This window comes from Sceloporus occidentalis, unplaced genomic scaffold (assembly GCF_023333645.1).
Source record: "Sceloporus occidentalis isolate IW3139 unplaced genomic scaffold, rSceOcc1.0.p SCAF_1, whole genome shotgun sequence".
In the NCBI taxonomy this organism is placed as follows: Eukaryota; Metazoa; Chordata; class Lepidosauria; order Squamata; family Phrynosomatidae; genus Sceloporus; species Sceloporus occidentalis.
The window spans coordinates 76,468,163-76,495,150 of NW_028316981.1; the positions used below are offsets into that span (position 1 = coordinate 76,468,163).

At 45.3% G+C, this 26,988-nt stretch overlaps 2 protein-coding genes across 2 annotated transcripts in view; one reads left to right on the forward strand and one right to left on the reverse strand.

Moving 5' to 3' along the window:
• The window catches only part of LOC149321633 (guanine nucleotide-binding protein G(i) subunit alpha-2), a 187,655-nt gene extending 179,636 nt beyond the window's left edge, over nucleotides 1–8,019 (forward strand). Inside the window, exons 7-9 of the mRNA XM_089525822.1 lie at nucleotides 555–708; nucleotides 5,538–5,763; nucleotides 6,781–8,019. Coding sequence (XP_089381948.1) covers nucleotides 555–708; nucleotides 5,538–5,728 — 345 coding nt within the window. The 3' untranslated portion in view covers nucleotides 5,729–5,763; nucleotides 6,781–8,019. The remainder of the gene's footprint in view (nucleotides 1–554; nucleotides 709–5,537; nucleotides 5,764–6,780) is intronic.
• A 3,195-nt stretch (nucleotides 8,020–11,214) lies between these two features.
• GNAT1 (G protein subunit alpha transducin 1) overlaps nucleotides 11,215–26,988 on the reverse strand; it is a 38,225-nt gene continuing 22,451 nt past the window's right edge. Inside the window, exons 6-9 of the mRNA XM_089525834.1 lie at nucleotides 25,908–26,037; nucleotides 24,672–24,825; nucleotides 12,314–12,510; nucleotides 11,215–11,657 (exon numbers count right to left, since the gene is read on the reverse strand). Of these exons, the coding sequence (XP_089381960.1) occupies nucleotides 12,320–12,510; nucleotides 24,672–24,825; nucleotides 25,908–26,037 (475 nt within the window). The 3' untranslated portion in view covers nucleotides 11,215–11,657; nucleotides 12,314–12,319. The remainder of the gene's footprint in view (nucleotides 11,658–12,313; nucleotides 12,511–24,671; nucleotides 24,826–25,907; nucleotides 26,038–26,988) is intronic.

Below are 26,988 nucleotides of genomic sequence, written 5' to 3' on the forward strand. Positions count from 1 at the left end.
TAATGTGCCTATTATAATACAGTCATCCCTCCATATTTGCAGCTTTGGTATTTGCGGATTTGATTATTCATAGATTTCATTAATATGTTCTCTCGAGGACTGTCTAGGTCCTCCAGTGCAACTCTGTGGTCAACTTTAATTAAAAGTTGCACTGAAAGACCATTTGTAGCTACTCCAGTGCCATTCTATGGTCAGTGTATGTTGGACATTGACCACAGAGTTGCACTGGAGGACCTAGAGATTCCTAGAGAGGTGTCCTCTCAGGTAAAAACGGTGTTTTTGTTATTTGCGGTTGTTCCATATTCACGGGGGTCTTGTTCCCCTAACCCTAGCAAATGTGTAGGGACAACTGTATTATCTAAATTTTAACTTTTTTACAACTACAGATTCTACACTGACGGACATAAATTCATCTGTGTTACCTAGTGTTAGTTCCAACAGAGAGATGTTGACAAAGCCTTAGCTTAGACTCACAACACATTTCTCCCCTTATGCCATTCTCTTGTTGTTCTTGTAACATATTTCCTGGCTCAGGGTATTTGTTGCCTTAACAGAATCGAATGCATGAGAGCATGAAGCTGTTTGACAGTATCTGTAACAACAAATGGTTCACTGATACATCCATCATCCTCTTCCTCAACAAGAAGGATCTCTTTGAGGAGAAGATCATCCACAGCCCCTTGACCATCTGCTTCCCAGAATACACAGGTACACAATGCCACCCCCTCTCTCACATGAGACATTTACTTCATCTCATGTGCTTGTTTATGAACTCATGGATTCTTTATGGATTGCAAGCTTCTTTTTTCTTAGAGGTAAAAGCTTGTAAGAGACAGAGATCAGGCCAGGTATAATTTTGTATTTTCCTGTGTATTTATCCCTGAATGGCTTGCCTCAGTGCTAATGTTTAGTAGAATTGTTGATCAAACTTACAGAGATCTACTTTGGGAAAAGATACAGTTCAGAGATAGGCAGGCTCTGTGATTTGGGGCTAGGACTAAACATATCTATCTCTTGTCTATATTTAGTTCTAATTAAACTTCCATGTTAAGGTGGAGGGTTGGTGGTGGAATGATTGTGAGAACTGGGCATTTAATGCACATCACCAGTTTATACATTATTGCTTGTGTGTGACAGGAGATATTTATGAGTGAATGTCAGCAAGCAACGTATTATATAGGAAACTGTGTGTGTGTAGGTATCGAAGTACAGCAACTGTGACTGGTTTAGAACAATTTTATAGTTGTTCCTCCACCTCCAAGGTTCCTGCCTAGTCCTGTTGCTATGAAGTGACAACATGAGGTCTATATATTTTTGCATTTGCTGCTGCATTGTTTTCTCATTACTTGTGAGGGTTTTTATTTAAAGAATTAGATGGTTTACTATTATAAAATGTTTACTCATAATGATAACAACGTTTTGCATTTGTATGTGTATTTTTTGGTCCTTGAAGATGCTGGTATTCTCTTCTTCCCTCAGAAACCTCCAAAGCCTCTCCCACCCCTAGATTCACTGTGTTGCTATGATTGCAGCCCCCAATGACATTCACTGTGATGCTGTGATGACTGCCCCCAGTGGCCATTCCATTGATGGTGGAGCACAGAGAGGATCAAAGAAGCACTTGGCTATGTTCCTGTAGCCAGATGGAAACCAATCACAGCCTTAACTCAGACCCCCCAGAGAACCCCAGCAGATTGTGGCAGAACAAGTCCTCAGCCTGCATCTGGCTGTGTATCCCTGATTCTTTCCCCCGCTGCCAGTATAGGAGTGGCTCAGGCAGGGGGGAGAGGCAATTGTGACAACAGTGAGTCCTAGACAGCAATAGCAGAAACACTCACCCTGTGCATGACCATATAGGATCTTGGGCATCATATGTAATGCTTTTAAAGCATTGTTAACTTTTTCTGTATTTTGCTTCATTTGATGTATTTTAGTAGTTACTTTGCTGTGTGTGCGTGTGTGCTTGCATTTGTGCATAACCCCACAAGATGGAGAAGGAGGAATTGAAGCAACCCCATCTCCTGCGTCACTTATTGCACTAAAACAAGATAGTTCATATATGCTACCCTCCTAACTTTGTACCTTTGATACATAACACTCAGTACAAGTACAGTTTCTTGATAAAGGAAACCAAATCAAAACTGAAATGTACCAAAGCATCAAGGATTAAAATATCACGAAAAAGGTATTATGGAAATTTCGAAATAAGCTAAAAAATACAAAAAAGACTTGGTATTTTGAAATTGGGAAAAAAAGATGGAGGGAAGCAAGAGAGTTAGACTGTTGCTTATGAATCATGATTCCAGCCATGAAGTTCTGTAGGCTGGGGAAATACCTCCCCTGTTCAACATCATGAACCAGAGATCACAGATACAGATGACCATTCAACAATGTGAGGAGGCTTTAATGAGTGGTAAAGACACACACTGTTTAGCTTGCATTAAACTGCATGGCACACAGAAACACACAAAAAAAGATTGATTGATTGATTGATTGATTGATTGATTGAAATTTTATTTCTATACCGCCGTTCCCACGATCACGGTGGTTTACAGGCAATATAGGGATTTGAGGCTGCACAGACCAGCAGGAAAGGCCAGCCTGGAGGTGGAGTCGGGGTGTGGTGTCCACATGACACACACCCCGACTCTGCCCCCAGACCAGCGTGATGCCGCGTGCTGGTCCACATGGCATGTAGCCTCTTGACTTTCCTCTGGCTCTGTGTCTGCATGACGCAGCACCAAAGGAGTATGGAGAAGCCATGCACTGGTGGCTATGGTGCCCTTTCCAGGGCACAAAAAGCAGCCAATTTTTGCAGCTCCTTTTTGCACCGCAGAAAGCAGAGATCGGGGCCACAGCATGTTGTTGCCGCAGCCACAATCTGGCACTAAAAGGGGCGGCCTGTGGTCTGTCAAGTCCCTTAGTGTATTAGTTCCACAGAGACCTAAGAAAAAGGAAGAATTGGCAGCAGTGACTCCATAACATACTGTAGGTGAAAGAAATCCCTGCTCTCCATGTTTAGAGGGAGAAGGTAGAATTAGTAGTGAGCACATAACATAGGCTCAAGTTAGTAAACCAAGCTGAAGTTTGTGACCCCATTTGATACTTAACTGTGTGCTGGACTACATGGAGGACCTCTGCTAAGAATGTGAGTTCTCACTGAATCACCAAATCTATAGCTTTTGTTTTCATAAGCTTTTGCTTCCCTTCTGAAGTGTCTTGGGTTGTGTTAATCCACTTATACACCATCCTCCCATTTCATCCACAACCACCCAAGTGGCTGTGTTTTCTACACCAGTGCTATTCAAAGGACTGGTTCATGGACTGGTGCCAATCCATGAGCTATCAGCTGCTGGTCCCCAGAGGGTTTCCAGAAAAGAAAGAAATCATTGTAGCTAGTGGGCACAAATACAGTATTGGTATACTTGATAAAGTAACTGCTAGTGCCTCCTACCAAATAGCTTAAGAAGCACTGGTGTACACAATGGTTTCTTTTCAGTAGTAGAATGATGCTGTTTCATTACTAGTTGTGCTGACGTTATGACTCACCATATCATTTTTGCTTTGTAAGGATGAGTGACTGTGTGACCAATACATTTAATGAGCAGTAATCTTGCTGTTCAGGCTGTGTTCAATGTATGCTTTGATTCTGGGGAGCATTTCTGTTTCTTCCCACAAGAGGGCAGTTGTGCACCCACACAGACTTGCAGATACAGTATTCCTTGCTTATTATACAGTTACATTTCTGAGTGGTCACCATGTTAGCCTTTCAAAGCATGGAAGCATGAGAAAAGGGTCTTGTAGCACCTTAAAGACATCAGATGTATTATGGCAAAGCTTTTATTATTATGGCTTGTTACAATAAATATTTTATTCTTTAAAGCACCACAAGCCTCCCTTTGGAGTTGAACTCCTGTGTTATTAAGGCATTTCTTACAGCTGAGAGACAATCCAACTCTGAGTCTTAAGAAAGGTGGAGAACAAAGGCAGTGGCCTTTGGATGTATGCCATGGAACTGAAATTCAAGAGCCTGCATTTGGCTTCACCAGTGTGACTTTAGCTAATTAGTGCTTGGTAAATGCTGGATGTCCGGAGGCCCACTTGTGTTCTTTCATAGTGAGAAAGGGAGGCGTTGCCCTTGTTTTTGTGCTTGTTCTATATGGCAGGAAGTGTGGAGATTGCTTTTGCTGATAATCTCAACCACATGAGGAGTACAAAAAACACAGGAAGGAGCAGGCCCATGGTACCATTTCGTCAGTGTTTTCATTGACGCAGCCTAGGTGTCACCTTGTCAGCTGCCATTCCCCAACCAGCTTGCCCTTCCCTTTAAGAATCTTAAGTTTCTGAAGGACATAGTAATTTCTTTGAGTGCATTAGTCTTCCAGCTGTAGAGGGCAAGCAAGATCTAGGAGAGCATCATGCTGGCCATGGGATCCTGGGGTTGTAGTCCAGGAGGATGGCACCACACTTGGGAAGGCTTATCTATGAGGAATAATATTGAAAACATTAGCTAAACCCTGTACAAGGAAGTGTCTCTCCAAGTGAATTGCAGCTGAAGACAGCTAACACCCAGATAGAGAATTTAGCACTGTCTATTTTTCAGGAAGCCTGACCTGTAGATTATCACATGCATTATTTTACAGTTTCATGGCCAAATTGAATCTTGTCTCTGGCATTTCTACTTCTTCTGGTAGAGAAAAACTATTACAGGGCACGTCTGGAAACACATAAGTGAGCCAGGAGTGTGAACAGCATGCCTCCCCACCCCTCTACTCCCAGAACTCTCTCATTTTACCCTTTTTCAATTGGTATATGAGGTTAAAATGAATTAATTAGCCTCTCTGTAGCAGGATGCAATCTGAGATGAATTTGTAAAAATGAAAATGCAGTTTGGGGACTTTACAATAATCTTGCTTCCTGTGACCTTGAAAATGGCATGTGAACCATGGGTTTGGCGGTGTGGAGTGGTTCATTTTTGTGCTCTAAAGTTCTGTGAACAACTGAGTTCTATTGCTCTTGAATTTCATGGAGAGGAGCTGTTGAGATTATGCATTCTCCAATAATTGTTGGTGATTTGTCTTTGCTGTAAGCTAAGCTAAATGCTACTACATACTTACCAGAAGTTAAAAACAGGGCTTCTTTAAGGGCAAAAATATACCATTCACTTTGCATCACATTTCCTTATTTCCTTGCTTTTGTATTGTCTTTAACTTGTACTGTTTTAAATTTGTTGTTAACTGCCTTGAGTCCTTATATTGGGAAAAACGTGGGATATAAATAAGTATGACAGTGATGATGATGGCGGCAATGATAATGATCATCATCATTATCTGCAGGATTGTTCCATTCATTGCACATGGTATCTGTTGGTCTCGTTAAGAATTAGAGCAGTTATTACTTACCAAAACAACTGTGTTTAATACTGCAGTACTATGTTGGAGGCTGAAATCTCCACACATATAGGTCAGTGAACCCAATCATGGCAGCTCTTTCCCAAACCTGACTGCTCTCTTTTTCTTTTCTGCTTCCTTCCTCAGGGGCCAATAAATATGATGAAGCTGCTGGCTACATCCAGAGCAAGTTTGAGGATCTGAACAAGAGGAAGGACACCAAGGAAATCTATACCCACTTCACTTGTGCCACTGATACCAAGAATGTGCAGTTTGTCTTCGATGCTGTCACTGATGTCATCATTAAAAACAACCTGAAGGATTGTGGGCTCTTCTAGCTCTTCAGGTGACATCTACTTAGGAACACAGGAAGGTGAGGTGTTGCTTAGAGAATAAAGTTACTTGGGGCTGCTTCATGTGAATAAAGTCAAGTTACCCATTTGATAGGGCACATGTGTGTGGTAGGGAGTGTCTCTTTGCTTCTTCTTTGCAAAATAAATGGGTGTAGAACATGTTGACACACAGGATTTGCAGGTGTTCTTGCCACTGTCTCCAAAAGGAAAAGTAGGAAGCAAGAGGATTAGGTAGATATAGAGACCTGGTGGAGCACCATGGACAGAGGAGTAATTTATTCCAAGCAAAGTCTTTGGTGTCCTTGGGAATGGAGATGAGAATGCTGAGGGACCTGACTTGCTGAAGGGATGTGGCCAAATTCTGTATGGTCTTCATGTTAGCTCGCTTCACCAGCATGGCAGATGAAGCACTTTTGTTTGATGGGTAGCCAATTTGTTTACCATTTTGAATCAAGCTGGAAGTCATCTGTGCCATTTGCTGCAACGCCAGGTTCAGGAAGATGATACACAGCAGTGCAGCACTGATCTGGGATTCAGTACCAGCTCTTACCAATGATGGATAGCTATTTTTCCAAGCTGAGTCCAGCACAGAAATGGCAGTATTCACCATCTCAGCTGTTTCCTCTATCTTGTACTGAAATGTCCAAACTGACATAATAAACTTGTACTAACTTGTAAAATAATTTTAAAGAAAGCAGTAAAAGGTAGGACCACGGCTCTTGCCAGGATTTATGAACAACCAGCAATTTTCTGAAGGAATGAATAGGGCCCAAACTGAAGATTAGGTGGATGTGAACTAAATACAGTGTGGATCATCTGTGGCCATTGGACATAGCAAAAGCATGTCTGGATATATAACTGGGCATACTTCATTCAGCATATAAATGTTTGTATCTCATAGTTAAACAGAAGATCAGAGGTGGCAAGCTATGGAAACGTTTTCAGATGCCCTCTGTGGCGTATAGAGCTAAGCCTATTTTGGGTGGCTGTTTGAACCTTGAGCGTTGATTAACTTTCCTGTTCTCTCCCCATTGCAGGATTACTTGAACTGCTCCATATGAGGAAGAGGCTGATGCTGTTGAAGGGAGGACTGCACCATTTAACAACTTCTGCTTCTTACGTTTCTGTTTCGCTCCTTTTTAATTTTCCTGTTGAGGAGATTGTGGTGATTCTGACTGTCCGAGGGACAGGCTCCATTGCTTTCCCTGCTCTCTGCTGTCCCAGGTGCCTCTTACAGGCCGTTTCTATCCTCTCCCTGTGCCCACAAAGCCTTACTGAAGCACCAATGATTGGTGGCCTGCCATAGCTGTAACATTTCCATGTATATCCTTTCCTTTCCTCTCCTTTCCTGTTAAGCTAAAGTGCAGAAGGTAGCAGGTCAAGGGGCGCTGGACATGTTCTTAATGTTCTTTCCTGCATATTTTGAAAGACAAAATTTCTAAAGGAATTTTTTGTTTGTTTCTGTTTTCACCTAAGCAGCCCTCAGTCTGGCTCTGCCAAAGCAATCCATTGTCCATTTGTTTTTCACCTTCTGTCAGGGGGAGCTCTTGCCATGGAGCAAGTGTCTCAGCTCCTACCTCTGTAATTTGCACAGACCAGCATGAAATCAAAAGCATTCCTCAAAGAAGCAAATTTGTGCAGGAAAAGTCAGTCTATCTTTTTTTTTTAAAGGAAACCTTTTTAAAGACCTTATTTAAAATGTCAAGTAGTTAACGGTTGAGTTACCCAATATGAATTCATCTTCTTTAGTAAATTTTGTGCCTTGAGGGTGTCTGTATGTTTACATCTGTTCCTTAGTTTGCTTCAACATGCATTGTGTTTAGATTAGTATAGAATGGGTTCCCCTCCCCCCCCCTTTTTTCCCCCCAGCCCTTCTCTTTCTTTCTGCTGTGGTCCAGGATAAGCTTTTTATGAGGGGCAGCACCCAAGGATCTAAAACACGTTTCTTCCTGGCCACAGGATTAGGTTCCTAAGGGCTAAGATTCCACTAAGGACTAAGCAATGTCAATGTCAACTTCTTTCCATTCCTTTGTGCCCCACCCCAGGGCCTGGGGGTGATCCTGAGGTTGCTGTAATGTCAGGTCTATTTTAAAGAATTTTCTTAGCTCTAACTGTAGTATCAGTTGAGAAAACACTGCTGTATGTAAGCGGTCCTGCCTGCCGTGCAATCGATGGGCACTGGGGCCATTAGTAACCGTCAAGACGCAGCCTAGCTTTTATCACAATGTTTTACCAAATTTGTTCACATGGTTTGAAATAATAAAAAGTAGAAAGAACGCTCTGTTTGCACTGCATTTGCTTCTCTTCGGCTGCCTTCCCATTGGGCCTTTGCACATTTCCATGATGGTTCAGTGTGGGCTTTTGTATCAGCATGGGAAATTTCCTTTGCACACCAAACTGTTTTCCTAAGCAGTTTCTGCTTTGAACTATGAGAACACAGCATGGCACAGAAGGAATGCTGGCTTCACCATTATGGCCTCAAGGCCCATACTGTCAGTCTGGCATCATGCACACTTCAGGCATCTCAGTGTTTGCATGTGGTTTGGTTGGCTTGCTGACTATCGACCGCAGCATTCCATTCTGTGACAGCCAAAAGTAGATTAACATTTGGCTACCGAGACTCTAGGGCAGAGACTCCTCTTTGTGTTTGGAGCTGTGCTATTGTGTAACCAAAAGGATCAGTGGGAAAAGAGGAGATCCAGTCTTCTCCCCTTGTTGCATTCCATTAAAATTCTTCATAGTTACAAATGCAACTTTTTAAAAAAAACTTTTGTGTTTTTGGTCAGAATCCAAAATCTGAACAGCATGCAGAGTTGACGGAACCTAGAAGGACACATGCTATTTTTGAGCCTCGGTAAGTCCAGACAAGGGGAAAGATGTGTCATGACTGAGATGCATGAGATTCTTCAACACATGTGACCCTGGGACCACATGCATCTCCGACATGCCCTGGTGATGCAGTGGTTAAATGCCTGTACTGCAGCCACTCACTCAAAACCCTAAGGTTGCAAGTTCAATATCAGCAAAAGGGCTCAAGCCCAACTCAGGCTTGCATCCTTCCAAGGAGGCTAAAATGAGTACCCAGATTGTTGGGGGCAATTAGCTTACAGTTGTAAACCACTTAGACACTGCTAGTTCAATATATATAAATGAAGCTGTTTGACGCCTGTTTTTGCAGCTCAGGCTCCCTCTTTTGGGAGGGAAGAGTGAATTGCCTCGTTGGGAAGCTTCCAAAAGAGAGACTTCAACTTTTAATTGGGTTGTATTGGGGGTGGGAGGAAGGCTACACTTATATTTTTTTAACAAAACATTTTTCCCCCAAAACCAGGAGTGAATTGTTTGCCTCTTGTTGGCATGGGGAGGGCAGTCTATGTAGCCCCTGAAGGGTTATAGGGCAAAACCTTGGTCCCTGGACCTGCTGCAGTTGCCCTCTAATATAGCCTAGAACCACCATATATTCTACTTTCATTATTAGAGGAACATGGAGCACATGACCATGCTTGAATTTACAGCCTGGCAAATCTCTGAAAACACACCTCCAAACCCCAAAACAACTATACATTTGTAAATGCAGAAAAGACTCTGTTCTTTTCAGCAGCACCCACTGTAGCAGAACACAGTCCTATCTGCTTTGGTGGGGGGGGGGGGGAGCACCAGATGAGACTATATTGTATGGGAGATACTCTTGGCTAGGTTTGGGGGTTAGACTTAATGTGGCTGAGATCCTACTTCATATATCATGTAGTTTTTATCTCCCAATGCTATCTCAACCCAACTCCACCTTGTGGGTGGAGATGCCCAGCTATTTTCCTGGAGCTGGATGTGTTGCAAGGATGGAATCTGTAGAGACCTCCAGAGATCCCCAGAAGACCCTGCAGATGCCTATCACTGTGTCCAGCTACAAGGAAATAGCTGGATGCATCTGGACACCCAGGTTTGAATACTCACTTGTCCATGGAAACCCACTGTTTGACCTTAGACAGTAAGACATTCTATCTCAGGCTGAGAAGAAGGCACACACCAACAAAATAGCAAAATAAACCATAAATCCACTGCTTGCTATAGCTTTTGAAGGAAGAGGCTGTGCATGCAAACATATACAAACATTCATATAGTGCGGTTAATGGAAATGAAAGGAAGATGTGCAGAGAAGCCATTGGGCTAAATTCGATGTTAGTCCTACGTGGAGTGGAATACTGAAATCAGCTGGGCTTCTGGGTAACAAGCCCTATTGCTTTCAATGAGTCTCATCTTAAAAATACTAACTTTGGAATTAGCTCATTTAAAAAAAACATATACATTCCAAAGATGGATAGGAAACTGAACACATCATGAAGAAGCTGCATATTTTGGAGACTGATGCTAAGTGAAGATATACCTGGTATGAAACACTGTTGCTTGCATGTTCCGGTTCCTTGACACTATTTGGAATCACTTTGATTAAAAATCTTTTGTGCTATTTGTTTGTCCACAGTGACATAGCATGTTTATATTTCTCTACCCAACCTGCCTTTATGAAGCACAACATATATTGTGTATGTGTGTGTATATTAGTTTTCTGTCTCTTTGTTTATTACAGTACAGTACAACAGTTTTAAGGAACCTTTTCCAGAGGTACACAAGCATATACACAAAATCAGTCTTGGGCAATGATGCCTTGTGGATCTATTGATGCAGCAAGGGACAAATTAAGACCACAGAAGTCCATAGCTCATGGTTTTAAAGACAGCCTCAGATTTTGTAAGCCTTTTTCTAATGCCTGCAGTACAATTTTAACATCCTGTTAGGATGAAGCCCAAATTATATAACAACTTGATGATTGAAAAATTAGGGCTGTCTCACTCTGCTCTTAAGAGGGTTGGCTCTAGGATTTAATACTGGTCTAATTTTAATTATAATTCTCTGCTTCTACCTAAGAAGGAATATGTGATACATAGTTGTACTTTCTGGAAACAGATAAATTAAAGCCCTTATTAATTTTTCTCATGTTCAAATGAGTCCTGTGTGATAGGGCACTAGATGTCGGTGCTGCTGCCCTTGTATGTAGAACCCACACAGACATGCACAGATAGCGGTGGTTATTTGTGAAACTGGAAAAGAAACAGTGCTGGAAAAAACTAGGCTGACAAAATGCTTTGTAGAGAGAAATAAAACAACCTTTTCTCATGAAGTGTTCTACAATTTTGACTTGCCTTGACTAGGGATTCAAAGTTGGGTTTTTTTTTTCCAGGAAAACTTTTTCAAAATCTATCTCGTGTAAATATTAGAATCTCTGTATCTACTGGTGCAATTGCAGTGTCCTCTCTAGTAGTAGCATGATCAAACTCTGGCTCAAACTCCAACATCTTTAATAACCTGGGGATGTGTTCACCATTCATAGAAAGCAATGTGCCTCAGGCATAAAGCAGGAGCAGGCAAGCTGTACTCTAGCGACAAGAAAACACAGGAAATATTGAGTAAAAATGGCAGGATTGATCAAGCGATTCCATTACGAGAGGAAAAGTCACACAGATTTTCAGCTTTTCACACCTGGGAGGAACAGCAGTGCCTTAGTTGGAGATTTCAGAACCAAGTTGTTTGAATGTCCTTTGTGCTGAGAGCCAGCATACTGAAGAAAAGGAAGCGATTAAACTTTCTCAGGTATAGTTAGAAGGCTTTCTGACAGAGGTATCAGACTAGCTTCAAAAGTTCAAATAAATGCTTGTGACCAGATGGATGCTGTTTTTGCTTGTAATCTGTAGCGGTGTCTGCCTGGCCTAACCTATAAGAGAAACTGCTTCTGTATGGGTGGGTCACTAATCGAGACACTATCCATTTAATAAGAATGGACTGCATCGACTTAGGTAATGGGATCGTGTTCCTTTCACACGGCTGAATTGGCAAAGCTGCTGTTGTTCGGACGATGCATGGATTCCTGTAGAGAGATAGTAGCCATGTCACAGAATGAGGAAGTTAGGCGAAGTCATTTTTCCTGGATTGCTTCTTTGACCTGTCACCCATCTCACTGTTCATCTCCATCTGTGAACAGGAGCTTGGCTGCATTAGACCAAGCATCCATCTAGTCTGGCATCCTGGCCCCCAGGACAAAGTTTCAATGCCTCAGAGAAGCCCTCAAGCAAGGCTTGAAGGCACTACCCTATTCCCTGCTGTTAAGGAAACCAGAAAGGCACTCTGGCATGGATTGTTTGTCCATATCTAGCCCAATATGTCTATTCTGGCTGCTAGAAGCTCTCCAAGGCCAGAAGCTCTCACAGGCAGATGTCTCACATCACCTTTTACCTAATGGGTTGCCAGGGATTGAATTGCAATCTGTGCCTTTCCGTATACATAGTATGTGCTCTGTCCCTGAGAGATGCTTCCAGGTGCTCCCTTGCCATGGTTCAGCAGCAATGACAAGATGTCACATTGCTTTTCCAGCAGAGGGATGCTATACCTCATTGCACAGGCTATAATAATAAAACAGTACCTGTCTTCTAACCATAAACACTGGGAAAGTGGGGCACACCAGGAGGCCTGGATAGTATCTCTTATCTGTTGCTTCAAGCAGTATTAAAACACAAAAACAAGCACCTGTGGTCAGAAGAGTCCACAATCCTTCAGGTTTTCCTTGATGATAATGTCAGTGACTGCATCAAAGACAAATTTAACATTCTGTGTGTCAGTAGCACAGGTCATGTGTGAGTAGATTTCCTTCACATCCCGTCTCATATTCAGCTCCAGGAACTGCAACTTGATATAAGCGCCTGCATCCTCATATGTGTTGGGCCCTGCATCAACATGGGTGATATGGAGAGGCAAGTTAGGGATTGATGAAAAGTTCTGATTCAACATTAGCTATTTATATCCCTTATTTTTCCCTCAGGAGCTCAATGCTGCATAAACTGCTTGCCGATTCCCCACTTTAATCACACAATAACTTTGTAAGAGGAGCTCAGGATGAATGAGAGAGAGATTAGCACAAGGTTACCAATGAGCTTCATGGCTTCTGCGAACCCATTAGTGACCCAAATCTCCCAGTCCAACACTCTAACCATTCTACCATCCATACAATCAAGCAGAACTCGAATAATTTCTAGAGAAATATGCACCTAAAGTAGACTGATGCAACTAAGGGTCATGAGATCATTTTCCTGGCATCAAATTTTAGCCAGATTTTCAGTACTGAAGAAATTACCAATATCAGCTGGAATCACTGAACACTACTATAGCTAATACGCTCTTTAGATATCATGAATATTGTTTCCTAATCTCTTTTAGGGGATGTTTTTCTGCTTAATCTTGATCAGGAGAGATCTTTTATGGCCTTTTTATGTTCTGAGATTTCGAACACACTTATGTACCTCCAAATCTTGAATCTCTGAGAACATCATTTCTAGAAAGGACATGACCTTTTGCTATGTGTAGGAAAGGGCTTCTTGAAGTCATACTCCTTTTCCCAAAGTTCTTCCAGCTCCCACCTACCCCAGCCAGCATGACCAAGGGGCAGAGATGAAGCAGACTGTGATCAAGTAACATTTAGGATGAACAAATATCCCTCATTCCTGTGCTACAGGGAGTGATAGATGTGCTGTGGACATTCAGTGGTGAACCCCTAGGTTTGGGAATTCCTCACTTAGTGGTGCTGTCTGTAATTCTCCATACGTTCAGATATGATAGAATATAAAAAGACTGTGGCTTGTTTTCTGTTAGGCATTTACTCATTGTAATCTCACTTATGATCACGTAAAGGTGAATTGTGATATTGCACAACACTCTTATTCTTCTTCGTGGTCTCTGCGAATCATACAAATGGGTTTCACTGCGCCTGCGCAGTGCTGTTCGTAAACTTCTAGAATCACTGGGCAAAGTTTACTTTGCAACATATAGAAACTTTTTGGCGGTAACCCCGCCCACCCGTTATAAGGCCCCTGCCTTCCCGCTCTTTCCCCAGTTCCTTTTTTCCGCCGTGCTGGTTGCTGTTGGAACTTCGCTCTTGCTAGCTTGTTTGGATCACTGGTTCTATTTGACTCGGACTGTTTTTCTGGACTTTGGCTTCTCTTCTTCCCCCGTGCTTTTTGACCTCGGACCGTGTACTTCGATTTGGATCTCGGATTTCGTTTTGGCTTGTTGACTTCGATACGATGTCTCCTCCCTTCAAGAAATGCGACGTCTGTGGAGGAAAAGTTCCTGTACAAGACCCGCATTCCTCTTGCCTGCTGTGTCTCAGCCGGGACCACGGCCCCAGGGCTTGCAGCCTCTGTAAGTCTATGTCTTCCCAAGCCCGGAAGAACCGGGAATCGCGGCTGACGTCCGCAATAGCCCAGGGCAAGATTCGGGAGGGGGACCCTCGCCCTGCCTCGGCCCGCTCGGCTTCTGCTGTGGCCCGTGATGGTCCGGCCAGCGCACCTCCCTCTACTTCGTCGGTGCTGGATTCGGGGGTTTCTGACGCCGCACCCCCTGTGGCCCGCGGCTCCACTAAGCCCAGTGCCACCTCCAAACCCACTAAGCACCCTCATAAATCAGGGTCATTGGGTTCTGCTGCCGCTTCTGCTCCACCTCGCGAAGAGGGAGCCCCCTCCGAGACATCGGGGTCATCCCACTGAGAGGCCTCCGACCAGAGGTCCCATAAGGCGGCTTCAGCGACTACGTCCAGCTCCAAGAAGTCCAAGGCCAAGTCGGGATCGTCGGACCATTCCAAGCCCTCCAAACCGGATGACTCCGTCTCGAAACGGGCTGCCTCCGAACCCGATGGCTCGGGCCCGAAGGAGCCCGCCTCCGGGAAGAAGGATGGAGCTGGACAGGTGGCTAGAATCTCTGAGTCACCGATCCTCTTCTTTCCCCCGGATGCACCTGCTTGCCCTAAGTCTGGCAAGAAGAGGCAATCATCGGCCCCGGCCTCAACATCTTCTTCTTCTGCTAAGAAGGCCAAGTCATCTAGTGGTCACCCGAGTTCCCAGTCAGGGTCTCCATCCAAGAGGCTTGCCGCGCCCAAGGAGGCTACTGGGTCCTGCAAGGCCCATCGTCGAGAGCGCCCTCGTCCCGACTTCCCGGTGACGGTTGCTTCCCTCGCCACACCGTCTGTCGAGGTCCACTCTCCTGTAAGGGATCGTGACCGTGTGGCCGCCGTCCAATCATCCTCGGTTCAAGATCCGTCGACTTCGACAGTGCTTCCTTTTCTCCTCTCAGATGATGAGGACCCTTGTGACCTTCCAGTGAGGTCCCCTTCACCTGCTCCGCGTTCACCGGCTCGGGAGCTCGATGATGTTACGTACTTCTACGACTCGGAAACTGACCAGTTCTTTTTGCCAGTCCCGAGAGAGGTCGCCTTGGCTAAGCCCACTTCGGTTCGGGACCGCACTCGTGAGCAGGACCGTGCTCATGGCCAGGATTGACACCGACCCGAGGAACGGACCGACCGACCAGGGCCTTCTTCAGCCACTTCTTTGCTGCCCGTGACACGGCCGACTGAACGCACCAGACCTGTGGCTGCTGTTGAGCTGCTCTCTTCAGATTCGGAACCGGACCCCATCGGCTCTGATGACGCCTCGGGTAAAGAGGAACTTGCTCGGGATTCCCCGCAATTCCTTCACCACCCGGAGGTAGCCTCCCCGACGGATGATGTCAGATCTTTTGCGGAGCATGTTATTAAGATGTCCAGGGCTCTGGACATCGAGCTCTCATATCCTGAAGAGGAAGCCAAGGACCCGGTTGAGCGCAGGGTGCGCGGTCGAGTCCACGCGACACCCTCCGTGCCATTCCTGCCGTCTCTGGAGACTTTGGTCAAGCGCTCCTGGGATGCCCCTTCTTCACTCCTTGGCCCGCCACGTAAGATCGAGTCCCTTTACAGGGTTTCGGCTCCAAACTCACCATGGCTGACCTCACACCCTCGCCAGAATTCAGCTGTCGTCGAGGGGTCCCAGCAGGTCTCCGCGCAGCATCAGGCGGCGTCACCAATGGATAAGGAGGCCAAGAAGATTGATGCCTTGGCTAGAAAAGCTTATGCAGCGGCTGCGTTGGCGGTGAAGGCGACCAACTACACTGCCTGTATGGGCGCCTATGTCCAAACCCTGATGGAGGGCATCTCCCCCATCGTGCCGGACGTCCTGGATGGGGTGCAATGGACTCTGACTGAAATCAGGGATGAGGCCCATTCCATTGGCGCCTGGCTCATCACGGCGTCCAGGAATGTCGTGGAGTGTTCGGGCAGGGCCATGGCAGCATCCCTCGCCCTAAGGAGGCACGCCTGGCTAAGGGGCTCGGACCTCAATTCTAGCGTCAGAGCCACCATTGAAGACATGCCCATCGATGACTCGGGCCTGTTCCATGCCAAGACGGACGATAGACTTAATCGTAAGTTCAGGATGAAGGCGGCGGCGAGGAAACATGGTATGTCGGCCCCCGTTCCATCCCCTTTCCGCAAGCGATTTTGCCCTTGGCAGCAGCAGCAAGGTCAATTCCATAGGTCCTCCTATCAGGACCGCCAGTTTCATCAGCAGGGCTCCCAGCGCCAGAGGTACCCGTCCCAGTCCTCTTCGTCTTCTGGCCGCCGTAATCAGTCTTCCCGGTACCGTAAAAACCGCCGGCAAGACCCCGACCAAGGCAAGAAGAGGGCATGAAAACTTCCCGCGCACTTCGCCTCTCCTCTGTGCTTTCTGGACATCCTTAGGCCCTTTGCCAACGTTTGGGCCTCTATTTCTTCCGACTCCTGGGTACTAGACATTGTCTGTAGGGGTTATTCCCTCGAGTTCGAAGAGCTCCCGCCCACCGGAGCTTTTATTTCCACCCCCCCCTCGGACACCCTTCTCGACGAAGTGCGCGCTTTGCTTCTCAAAGGGGCTATCTCTCCGTTACCCCCCAAACACTGTTCCAGGGCATTTTTCTCCAGGTACTTCACGGTACCGAAGGCAGATGGCGGCATCAGACCCATTTTGGACTTAAGACAGTTGAACCTCTTCCTCGAATACCGCCGGTTCCGGATGGTAACCTTGGCTTCTATTTTGCCTCTCCTATACCAGGGCCTGTGGTTTGCAACGGTCTACTTGAAGGACGCCTACTTCCACATTGGAATTCGGGAGTCCCACAGGAGATTCCTCGCCTTCGCCGTCGGCTCCACCGCATACCACTACAACGTGCTTCCCTTCGGCCTTCCCACGGCTCCACGGGTCTTTACAAAGTGCATGGCTCCGGTGGTAGCATACCTCCACCAGAAAGGCTACAGGGTCTTCCCTTATCTGGACGACTGGCTGTTTGTCGCCGACTCACAACAGGACCTCCGAGAGGCAATCTCGTTCGCCTTGCATCTGTTGGACTCTCTTGGTCTGGTCGTCAACAAGGAGAAGTCCCACTTCACTCCGGCCAGGCAGGCCAAGTTCATCGGAGCCATCCTCGACTCCGAAAGATGCTCCGCCTTCCTTCCCGTGGACCGCTTCCAGGCGTTAGTAGCATCACTGAAGCCTTGCATTTCCCACAGAAGGGTGAGAGCCAGGGACGTCCAAGTTGCTCTGGGACACATGGCGTCAACGACCTTCGTGACACCGTGGGCACGGCTTCGCCTGCGCCCGCTATAGTCCTGGTCCCTCTCAGTCTTCTCCCCTATGGAGGACTCTCCGTCAAAGTGGCTCACGGTACCGAGGCCGGTGGCCGCCTCCCTAAGATGGTGGTTGGACGACCGCAACGTCTGTATCGGGATGCCCTTCCATCAGCCTCAACCTCAATTGACTCTGACGACCGATGCCTCTCTGGAAGGCTGGGGCGCCCATCTACTCGACCTGGTTGTCAAGGACAAGTGGGCGGCCCAGGACAAACATCTCCACATCAATGCTTTGGAGATGCTCGCAGTCGAGAAAGCTCTGAGGGCATTCGAGCTCACAGTCACAGGCAAAGTGGTCCTCCTCAGGACGGACAATACTACCGTGATGTATTACATCAACAAGCAAGGAGGCACCAAGTCCAAGACTCTGCTCGAAATCACTCTTCGCATCTGGGACTGGTGCATCCAGAAACGCGTGCTCCTCCAGGCGATTCACCTCCCAGGAGAGGACAACGAGTTGGCAGATCGTCTAAGCAGGTCCTCTTCGGTGTGCCACGAGTGGAGGCTCCATCCGGAAACGGTCAGCGACCTGTTCGAGCGGTGGGGAACCCCCCGGATCGACCTCTTCGCGACCGAGTGGAACAGCCACTGTCCCCAGTTCTGCTCCAGAAGGCTAATGGACAGATCCCTCGGAGACGCGTTCGCCTTCCTTTGGACGGGAGAGTTGCTTTACGCCTTTCCTCCCTTCCCTCTCATCACCAGGGTGGTGTCCAAGATGACAGCGGACCGTTCGCATGCGATCCTGATCACCCCGTGGTGGCCCAGACAGCCGTGGTTCGCATCCCTTCTCCACCTCTCCAGGAGATGCTTTCTCCGCCTTGACTTCCGTCCCGACCTGTTGTCGATCCAGGACGGCCAGATCTTGCATTCGGACATCGTGAACCTGCCACTGGTGGCCTGGAAGATACAGCCCTAACCGCCCTGCCGGAGTCGGTGAGGACGGTGATCCTGGCTGCAAGGAAACCTTCTATTCAGCGGTCCTATGCCCTGAAATGGAAGCGGTTTAGCCTCTTCCTTGATCGAAAGGGCTTGTCTCCTGCTCAAGTGTCCACTCCAGTGGTGCTGGAATTTTTGATGGCGCTCTTGGATGAGGGGCTGTGCCTCGCATCCATCAAGTGCTATTTGTCTGCCATTTGTGCCAAGTACCAATTCGGGGGGAGGGCTTCTTTTTTTAGGGATCCCTTGGTGAAGGGGTTCCTTAAGGGATGTGCCAATTTGCATCCTCCTGTGTCGGTACCGGCGCCGGCTTGGAGCTTGGAGGCGGTACTGTCGGCACTCCAATCCAAGCCCTTTGAACCGATGGCCATGGCGGACTTGAGACTACTGACTTGGAAAACCACCTTTCTTGTGGCCATCACCTCTGCCCGCCATGCGGGCGAACTCTGTGCCTTGCGGAGGGACCAGCCATTCCTGAGGTTTCACAAGGACAAGGTGGTCCTTCGGACAGACATTACTTTCTTGCCTAAGGTTGTGTCTGCTTTCCACATGTGCCAGGACATTGTGTTGCCGACCCTCGCTTCCAATCCGACTTCGGATGCGGAGTGGAGCCTGCACTCTCTTGATGTCAGGAGAGCGCTGGCGTTTTACCTGGACAGAACTGCTGCCTCCAGTCGGTCCGAGAGACTTTTCCAATGCTACTCGGTACCAAAAAAGGGGTTGCCTGTGTCTGCGCAGAGGTTTTCCAAATGGGTGGCCGGTACCATCCACCTCTGCTATGAACTCCTGGGCAAACCTCTCCCTGGCAGGGTTCGGTCCCACTCCACAAGGGCAGTGTCAGCATCCTCTGCATTCCTATCGGGGATTCCCTTGGAGGATGTTTGCAAGGCTGCTATTTGGTCCCAACCTCTGACTTTTATCAAACATTATAGGTTGGACACCAGAGCTATTCGAGACGCAGCCTTTGGGAGGGCTGTGTTGGTTTCAGGGTTGCATTGATTGCACTACTGATGGTTGTGCTTAGCATTTGTGTATATAATGCCTTTGCGTTTGCATTCTGTTGAATGTTGCTTTACACAATTTCAATGGGATAGGTCTTGCAAGACCTTATCTCCCCTTCTCAGGTTTAGCAATGTTGTTGCTATGTTTGGTTTGTGCAAGAACAAAAGACTGACTCCTTTTATGGTTCAAGGTGTTTATTGTTGTAATAAATGTACCTTTGGTTTACCATAGCTTTGGTCTCAGGACACTCCCTCCGCCGCATACCTAAGCTTGTCAGTCTAAACCCATTTGTATGATTCGCAGAGACCACGAAGAAGAAGGACAGGTTGCTTACCTGTAACTGTATTTCTTCGAGTGGTCATCTGCGAATACATACAAATCCCACCCGTCCATCCCCTCAGTGTCCTGCTCTTATTGGCTCTTTCCATCGCCTGCTTGGTGGAAAAAATTGCGGAATTGGGGAAAGAGCGGGAAGGCAGGGGCCTTATAACGGGTGGGCGGGGTTACCGCCAAAAAGTTTCTATATGTTGCAAAGTAAACTTTGCCCAGTGATTCTAGAAGTTTCCGAACAGCACTGCGCAGGCGCAGTGAAACCCATTTGTATGTATTCGCAGATGACCACTTGAAGAAATACAGTTACAGGTAAGCAACCTGTCCTTCTCAAGAAGGGAGCAGAGATGTAGCTGTACCTCTGGGACCATTGCAGAAATGGTGCCATCAGCATGGCCATTATGCCATGGCCCCACTGCACAGTGGGCATCAGAGTGTTATTAGAACTGGGCACCAGAACACCATGATACTTGTTGCACAATGGCAGGGTGACCAGGCCTCCTCCTTTTCCAGGGCATGTCCTACATTTCAACCTTCTGGCCAAGAGGAATTTCAAAATGTTCTCCATTTTGAGCATGACTAAGAAGTATCAATTTATATTTATATGAGTTTTTTTAGCTTTTAGTTTGTTATGTCCTACTTTTTGCCATGTTTTGTCCTTCTTTGTGGTTGGGACATTTGGTCACCCTGCACAATGGGAACTCCCACTACATAACTGGACAACATGCTGGATTCCCCCAGAGGCATGTCCTGCCAAGGAAGTAGCACTAACATTGTAAAATTTTGTATACTACTCTCTCATGTAAGATCTCAACCTCCTGTTTAATTTAAACTGTTCTCAGCTTGCCTTTAGATGTAAATGGCCACAAGGCCAATGGCAGAACTCTAAGACAGATCAAAATAATTAGAATCTGAACATTTAAAGACTATGGTAATAGAGAAATAAAGCCAAGAAATTTCTACTGGGTTGACTTCTTCCTCCTCCCTCCCCTTGGCTGTCCTGGTAGGCTTGTTTTACTATGGTTCAGTTCCTTCTTGGAGATACAGGTTCAGGAGATGATGCTGGAGATGATCCTCAGAAGAAACTGGAGAGTCAAGGTGTTCAAAAGATGACTGTTTATTAGAAAGCACAACAATCTTTTGCACATCTTGAGATGTGCCTCCAATTTCTTCTGTGGATTTTGTTGGATGCATCCTAGTTTCTGCTTTTTTTTTTTTTTTTTTTTTTTTGGATTGCTGTTTGATGCCATGGCTGTTGAACTGTGGGAATCCCTCAGGGTCCTGTCTTGTAGCACATGCTAACTAATCCACATATAAAAGTACTGGAAGAGTTTGTATGGAGCTAAGTAGTTTAATGCCATCAGCAATACTGCATCTCCTTTATATCTAAATCCAAGGAAGTTGGCCTTATTTTGAATTGATAGAAGAAATGGTTTGAATAAAAGTGAACAAATGGAAATTTATTCATGATCACATCCATCTCCTGCAGCTGGATGTAGGGAGGCAAGAGACACTGTTCGTCATGGTGCTCCCAGAATCTGGAACTCCCTGAGACAGGATTTAGCCTCTCTGTGTTATTCTTCCACCAGCAGACTAAAGACATTTTTATTTAGAAGTTCCCCTGGCATACAATAAAATAAAGATTTTTTTTAAATTGTATTTTATTGTTGCTAACAACTTTGAGTGCCTCTTTTGACAGAAAGACAGCGATATATATCAAAGTAGTAGCCCAAAATTACAAGTGACAGGCCCATTTGTTTAATCTCTGGTTTACTCCCAATTTCTTCTTAACTAGTCAGTGGAGTCTAATGGTTAGAGCAAAGGATCTGTGTGGGTTACAGAAGCCAAGTCTTCATTTGGTCTCACTTTCATTCTTGTAGAATCTCATCCCAAGGACTTTCCCTTTAGCTGAACTGCAGTCTAGTATTGCAGCTGACATGAACAGAAAAACACAAGCATAGAGAAAGAAGGGCACAGTTCAATCACAGAGAGTCTTTTCTCTAATGATCAGACTGCATTCATGCACACACACACCCTGTTTTATACATATAATCAGTGTAGTACCAAATCTAGCCATATAAATCTAGCCATATTGCCACAGGTATTGTCTTTGGCTGGGCTCTCTTCTCTTTTCAACTGCCTGCAAACCAAGTGAGAACAAGAACAAAAAAAAAAAGGGGGGGGGGAGGAGAAATGGTTATGTGACACCCTCCTCCTCATTTGCTATATCCATGGTGGGGGCAGGAATCATGATAGGAAAGAGTTGCATATAACTGCCCTATAGATATACCCTGAGTTTTACCATGACTATCTGACTGTTTGAACCCATGTGCAGTGTCCCTATTCAATAGGAGGGGGAGGAGGAAGATGATCCAAGCCATTTTGAGGGCTAAATGATAAGAAATAATTGAATGGACCAGCCAGGAACACAGATGTCCACAAACTACACACGCACCCTTGGAAGAAAATTGAAGAGAAGATGCAAAATTCTGGTTTACGTGGCAGGAAAGTGTGCAATGTTTCACAGAGCACGGAGGCCCTCTGGTGTTCTGTTTCCTAAAGTGCAAAGCAGATTAAGGCATTTCTTTTAAAAGCGAAGCCACTGCCTCACTGCAAGTTGCCCTCCCTGATTAGTGAGAAACAGGAATTAGTATGATAGATCCAAAGTAACTTGTTCATCCCATTGAAAGCTGAAAATAATAAACTCCTATTCATCTTCTCCATGTAATAAAATATGTGCTATAAAACAAAACACATACACACAGTATTCCATTAGGAGAAAAAGATCCTGGCAACCACCTTCCCCACTCTCCAGTGTGGGTATTGCCAAACAGCAGCATATTGCCAAACAAGTTACTAGATCAATAAATGCATAAAGATGAGTGCAATTAGACTGTAACAGCACAGGCTTAAGCACACTAACCAAAAAAGGTAACATGTTTATCCTTGTGCTTGTAATAATAATAATAACAATAACAACAACAACAATAATAATACTAATAATAATACTTTATTCTTATATACCGCTATTCCTTTTTCAAGATCATAGCGGTGTACACATTAAAAGACAGTATAAAAACAGCAAAAAACAGCGTTAAAACATCAAATAACAATCTAAAAACAGATGATAAAACATCAACTCATAGGGGGGAAAGCTTGACGGAAAAGGAAAGTTTTTAGCTTCCTCTTAAATCCATCAAGGGATGAGGCTGTGCGGAGCTCGTCGGGCAGGGTATTCCATAATCTGGGAGCTGAGATTGAAAATGCCCTCTGTGTTGCACTATAATTAGCCTTGGAATAGACAAAAGATGTTTCCCACCCGACCTGAGAGTGCGGGGCGGATTGTACGGGGAGAGGCGGTCCTCCAAGTATCCTGGGCCCAAGCCATTTAGGGCTTTCTAGGTAATAACCAACACCTTGTATTGTGCTCGGAAGCGAATGGGCAGCCAATGGAGGTCTTTCAATACAGGTGTTATATGACTGGCCCTGGAGCATCCAGTGACCAGTCTAGCAGCCATGTTCTGCACCAATTGTAGCTTCCGAGTTTGGTACAAGGTAATGGTTTAGGTATTGGGCTAGGACTTTGGAAACCAGGGCTCAAATCCCCACTCGTCCATGGAAAGCCAGTGGATGGCCTCAGACAAGTCACACACTCTAAGCCTCAGAGGAAGACAATGGCAAGCCCACTCTGGACAAATCTTGCCAAGAAAACCATGTGATGCAGTGACCATAAGTGAGAAACAACTTGAAGACACATGTCACCAAAAGATCCTAAAGGCACAAGACCTCATCTGATCTTGGAAACTAAGCAGGGTCAGGCCTGGTTATTACTTGGATGGGAGACCACCAATGAATATCAGGTACTGTAGGTTGTATTTCAGAGAAGGAACCAGCAAAACCAAATTCATGGGGCCACCATAAGCAGAAAGGCAACCTGAAGGGACACACACACTCACAGAGACAGGACAGTGGAGTTCTCTCCTGCTTACTGGGTACTACAGTTCCCATCCAACATGGCTTATAGTTGTATTGTCTAGTGCGAAGGGAGTTGTGGTCTAACATATCTGGAGAACAAGAAGTGGGGGAGCCTGACCCTATAGTAATAACTGGCCCTATAAGAAGACAAAAGGAAACCCTTGAAGAGGAAAAGAAGAAAAAGTGAGAACCTGCTTGGTGTTGATATTACAGCCCTCCCCCAGTGCCAGTGGCGTCACTAGGGTTGACGTCACCCGGTGTGGCAGCTCACGGTGTCAAACCCTTCCTCATTGACTTCCTCCTATCCCATACCATATAGAAGCCTTAGGAATGTTTTTGTACTAATGATACTCATAAATCATAACTTCCATATATTACTGAATGTCATAGTAATAGTTGCACCTTTAAATTACTACACCATAAATTGTACCTCTAAATTACTATATCATATGCACAGCCTCAGTGCATTTACATATACATAGCTTCATGTGACTGAAGTGAAAATTTGATAAAAGGTGATGTTTTTAAATACAATCATAAAAGAATCAAATTTAAAAATTTAATTTTATAAAAACTCTGGGGCCTCTCTGTTCTCCTCCCTCTAAGCCTCATCCCACTCATGTCATCTCTTCAGCATTTTAACAGGACACAGGTGAATGCCCCAGCACATTTCTGCCCAAAAGCAGATGTTTGAGAATCAGTGGTGTCACCACCACCCCTTAGGCTGTCACCTGGTGTGGCCCACACCTTCCGCCTCTAGTGAAACCACTGCCCAATGCTACTAGTCTTCCTGAATGTGTGCAGGGAAGGACACATGAATATATAGTCACTGCTAGCTATACACATGCCCATTCACTCTCTCCCTCCCCCCTCTCTCTCTGTTTGACTTTCCATCTGCTCCTTAGTTACTCATTTAATACAAAAGACCAATGAGCTTCAAAAACAGTCAGCCTTTTAAAGTGCAGCCTCGAATCTCCCTGAAATATACTTTCAGGAGGGGGGAAATGACCCCATCTTCTCTTCCTGCTACCTAGCATCTAATTCCTGATTACTATAAGAATGACCATAAGACAGTATCTTTGTTGTATGTGTGTATGCAGCATGCTGTGAACTCACCATCATAATCTGGGAAGCACATACTGAGATGGGCCTTCTTGATCTTCTCTTGGAAAACATCTTTCTTGTTGAGGAAAAGAACTATAGAAGTGGTGGCAAAGTACCGGTGGTTGCAGATGCTGTTGAAGAGGTGCAAGCTCTCATGCATGCGGTTCTGGAAGAAGAAATGGAACCCAAAGGGCTCTGTTCAGCTTCAATCAATACTGAGCCAAACTTAAATTAGAAATGTGACTGCTTTGCCTTTCTGTAGTTCATTTCACTACCTATGCACACATCCCTACCTCTTTCCTGGAAAACTTTGTAGAGCTACAAGAGTTAAGTTCTGTATTGAATCTGACAAGGCTAACATCATCCTCTCAAAGTACTTTCATCATTGTTTATGGCTGAACATCTAGCATATAATAGTAGTAGAACAAAAAGATGCTCCTAAAATTCCAGAATGAACCTGTTAGAAGATTCTGTTATAATTCCAAGATGTGCATTACACATAGCTTGCAGATTGGTCTTAAACTTGTCATGTCTTCTGTAGCCCTTTCCCTGTCTAAAAGAGGCCTCAAACTATACACATTCCTGAAGAGTAAAAATACACTTCTGAATATTACGCTTGCCTCTTTAAATTTTACTCTAAATAACTGGGAAGTCCCCATATACTGCATATTATTTTTGCCCATTCCAATTCCAATGCATTTTATCTTATCCACTAAATCATGCCTATGCAACAAATCTGTAAGTGTAACTTGTTACCTCAGATCTGTCATTTAAAGTTTCAGCTACAGTACCACACAGTTCAGCTAGGCTAATCTGATTATTTCTTAATTTTAATTCATACTCAGTCTTTCCTCTTAGGAGCTCAAGGGAGTATTTATGAGAGTCTCCTCCTGCTTTTTTATTCTCATACTAACCCTATGAGGCAGGGTAGGCAGAGAGATAGATCATGGACCAGATTCACTAGTGAAGGTAACATTTCACTGGTAGTTTGAACCCTGCAATGCCTGGTCCCAGCCCAACACTGTGAATTACACAACACTGGCTCGACCATTTACTTTTCAAATACTAATAGTCAACAAGAGATCGGGGCAGGGGTGACAATTGCATGACCTCCGAATGCTGTTGAATAGTAACTTCCAGTGGCTCTAACCGGCACAGCCAATGGTGAGCTACACTGGGAGTTGCGGTTCAAAAACATCTAGAGAGCCAGATGATTCTCACCCTATTGTAACCTGGGCTGATACTCACCACTTCATCATCTTCCACCAGGACCATGTCATAAGCACTGAGGGCAGCAATGAAGATGATGCAAGTGACTCCTTCAAAGCAATGGATCCACTTCTTGCGTTCTGAGCGCTGTCCCCCGACATCAAACATCCTGCCAGGGAGTTAAGAGAGGCCCCTCTGAATAGCGTTTTCCCCCTGATGGGAACCTCTGAGGGAAAGCTTAGAACATCTGTACTGATCTGAAAGGGGTGAACATGAAAACCCAAGCTAGATAAAGCATTGTTTTTCTTAGACAAAAGCCACAGAAACCGTAGTAGCAGAAAGGAGTGCTAAGGGGAACTCAGTGTTTAGGGAACAGAGGAGGAGAGATACTCAAAAGCTTTGAAGTCAAAATTAGAAAGTCTCCTTAAGTATTGGAGGTTTGTAATATTCAAGAGGTGTCTTTAGGGGGTGCTAAACCCTAACAGATAGAAATTAAATGTACCAAAAACAGCTAAGGAAGCAGCAGCCATGACTTCCTTGGTTGATACACATATAAAATTGCAGGGTAGGCCATACAAAGAGGCACACAGCAACAAGAAGGCTGTACAGACATAGTCTGTCTTCCACTGCCTTTTGCTCTGTGCTAACTGAATATGCCAGTTCTGTCTGCTGACCCAGCAGTCATAAGCCCACCAGACTCATTGCAAGTCTTTCTGCTCTAACTGGCTTCTTCAGGCACTGTAGCAGAGGGGAACTCATGTCTGTGGAAGGAAATACAGGAGTTACACTGTTGCCTTGAGCCATCTTCCTGGCCCTACACCACATCAGGGATCAGGAAACTTGTTTCAGAAGCACAGTTTAAAATAAATTGTAAAAAAATATGAAAGAGACAGAGCAGGGACAAAGAAATCACATAAGCATTCATTTCTGGAAACAATACATATAGGCTGCAATTGAACCTAAGTCTCCACTGAAGACAGTGGTGCTTATTTCTGACAGAGAAGATGTTGGTGGGACTGTATGGTCAGCATACCATTTAATTTGGTAAATCTTTATCCATGGCAGCTGACAAAGTGGAATCCAACCCACAAATGCCTGGAATCATGAGTAGAAATCCAGT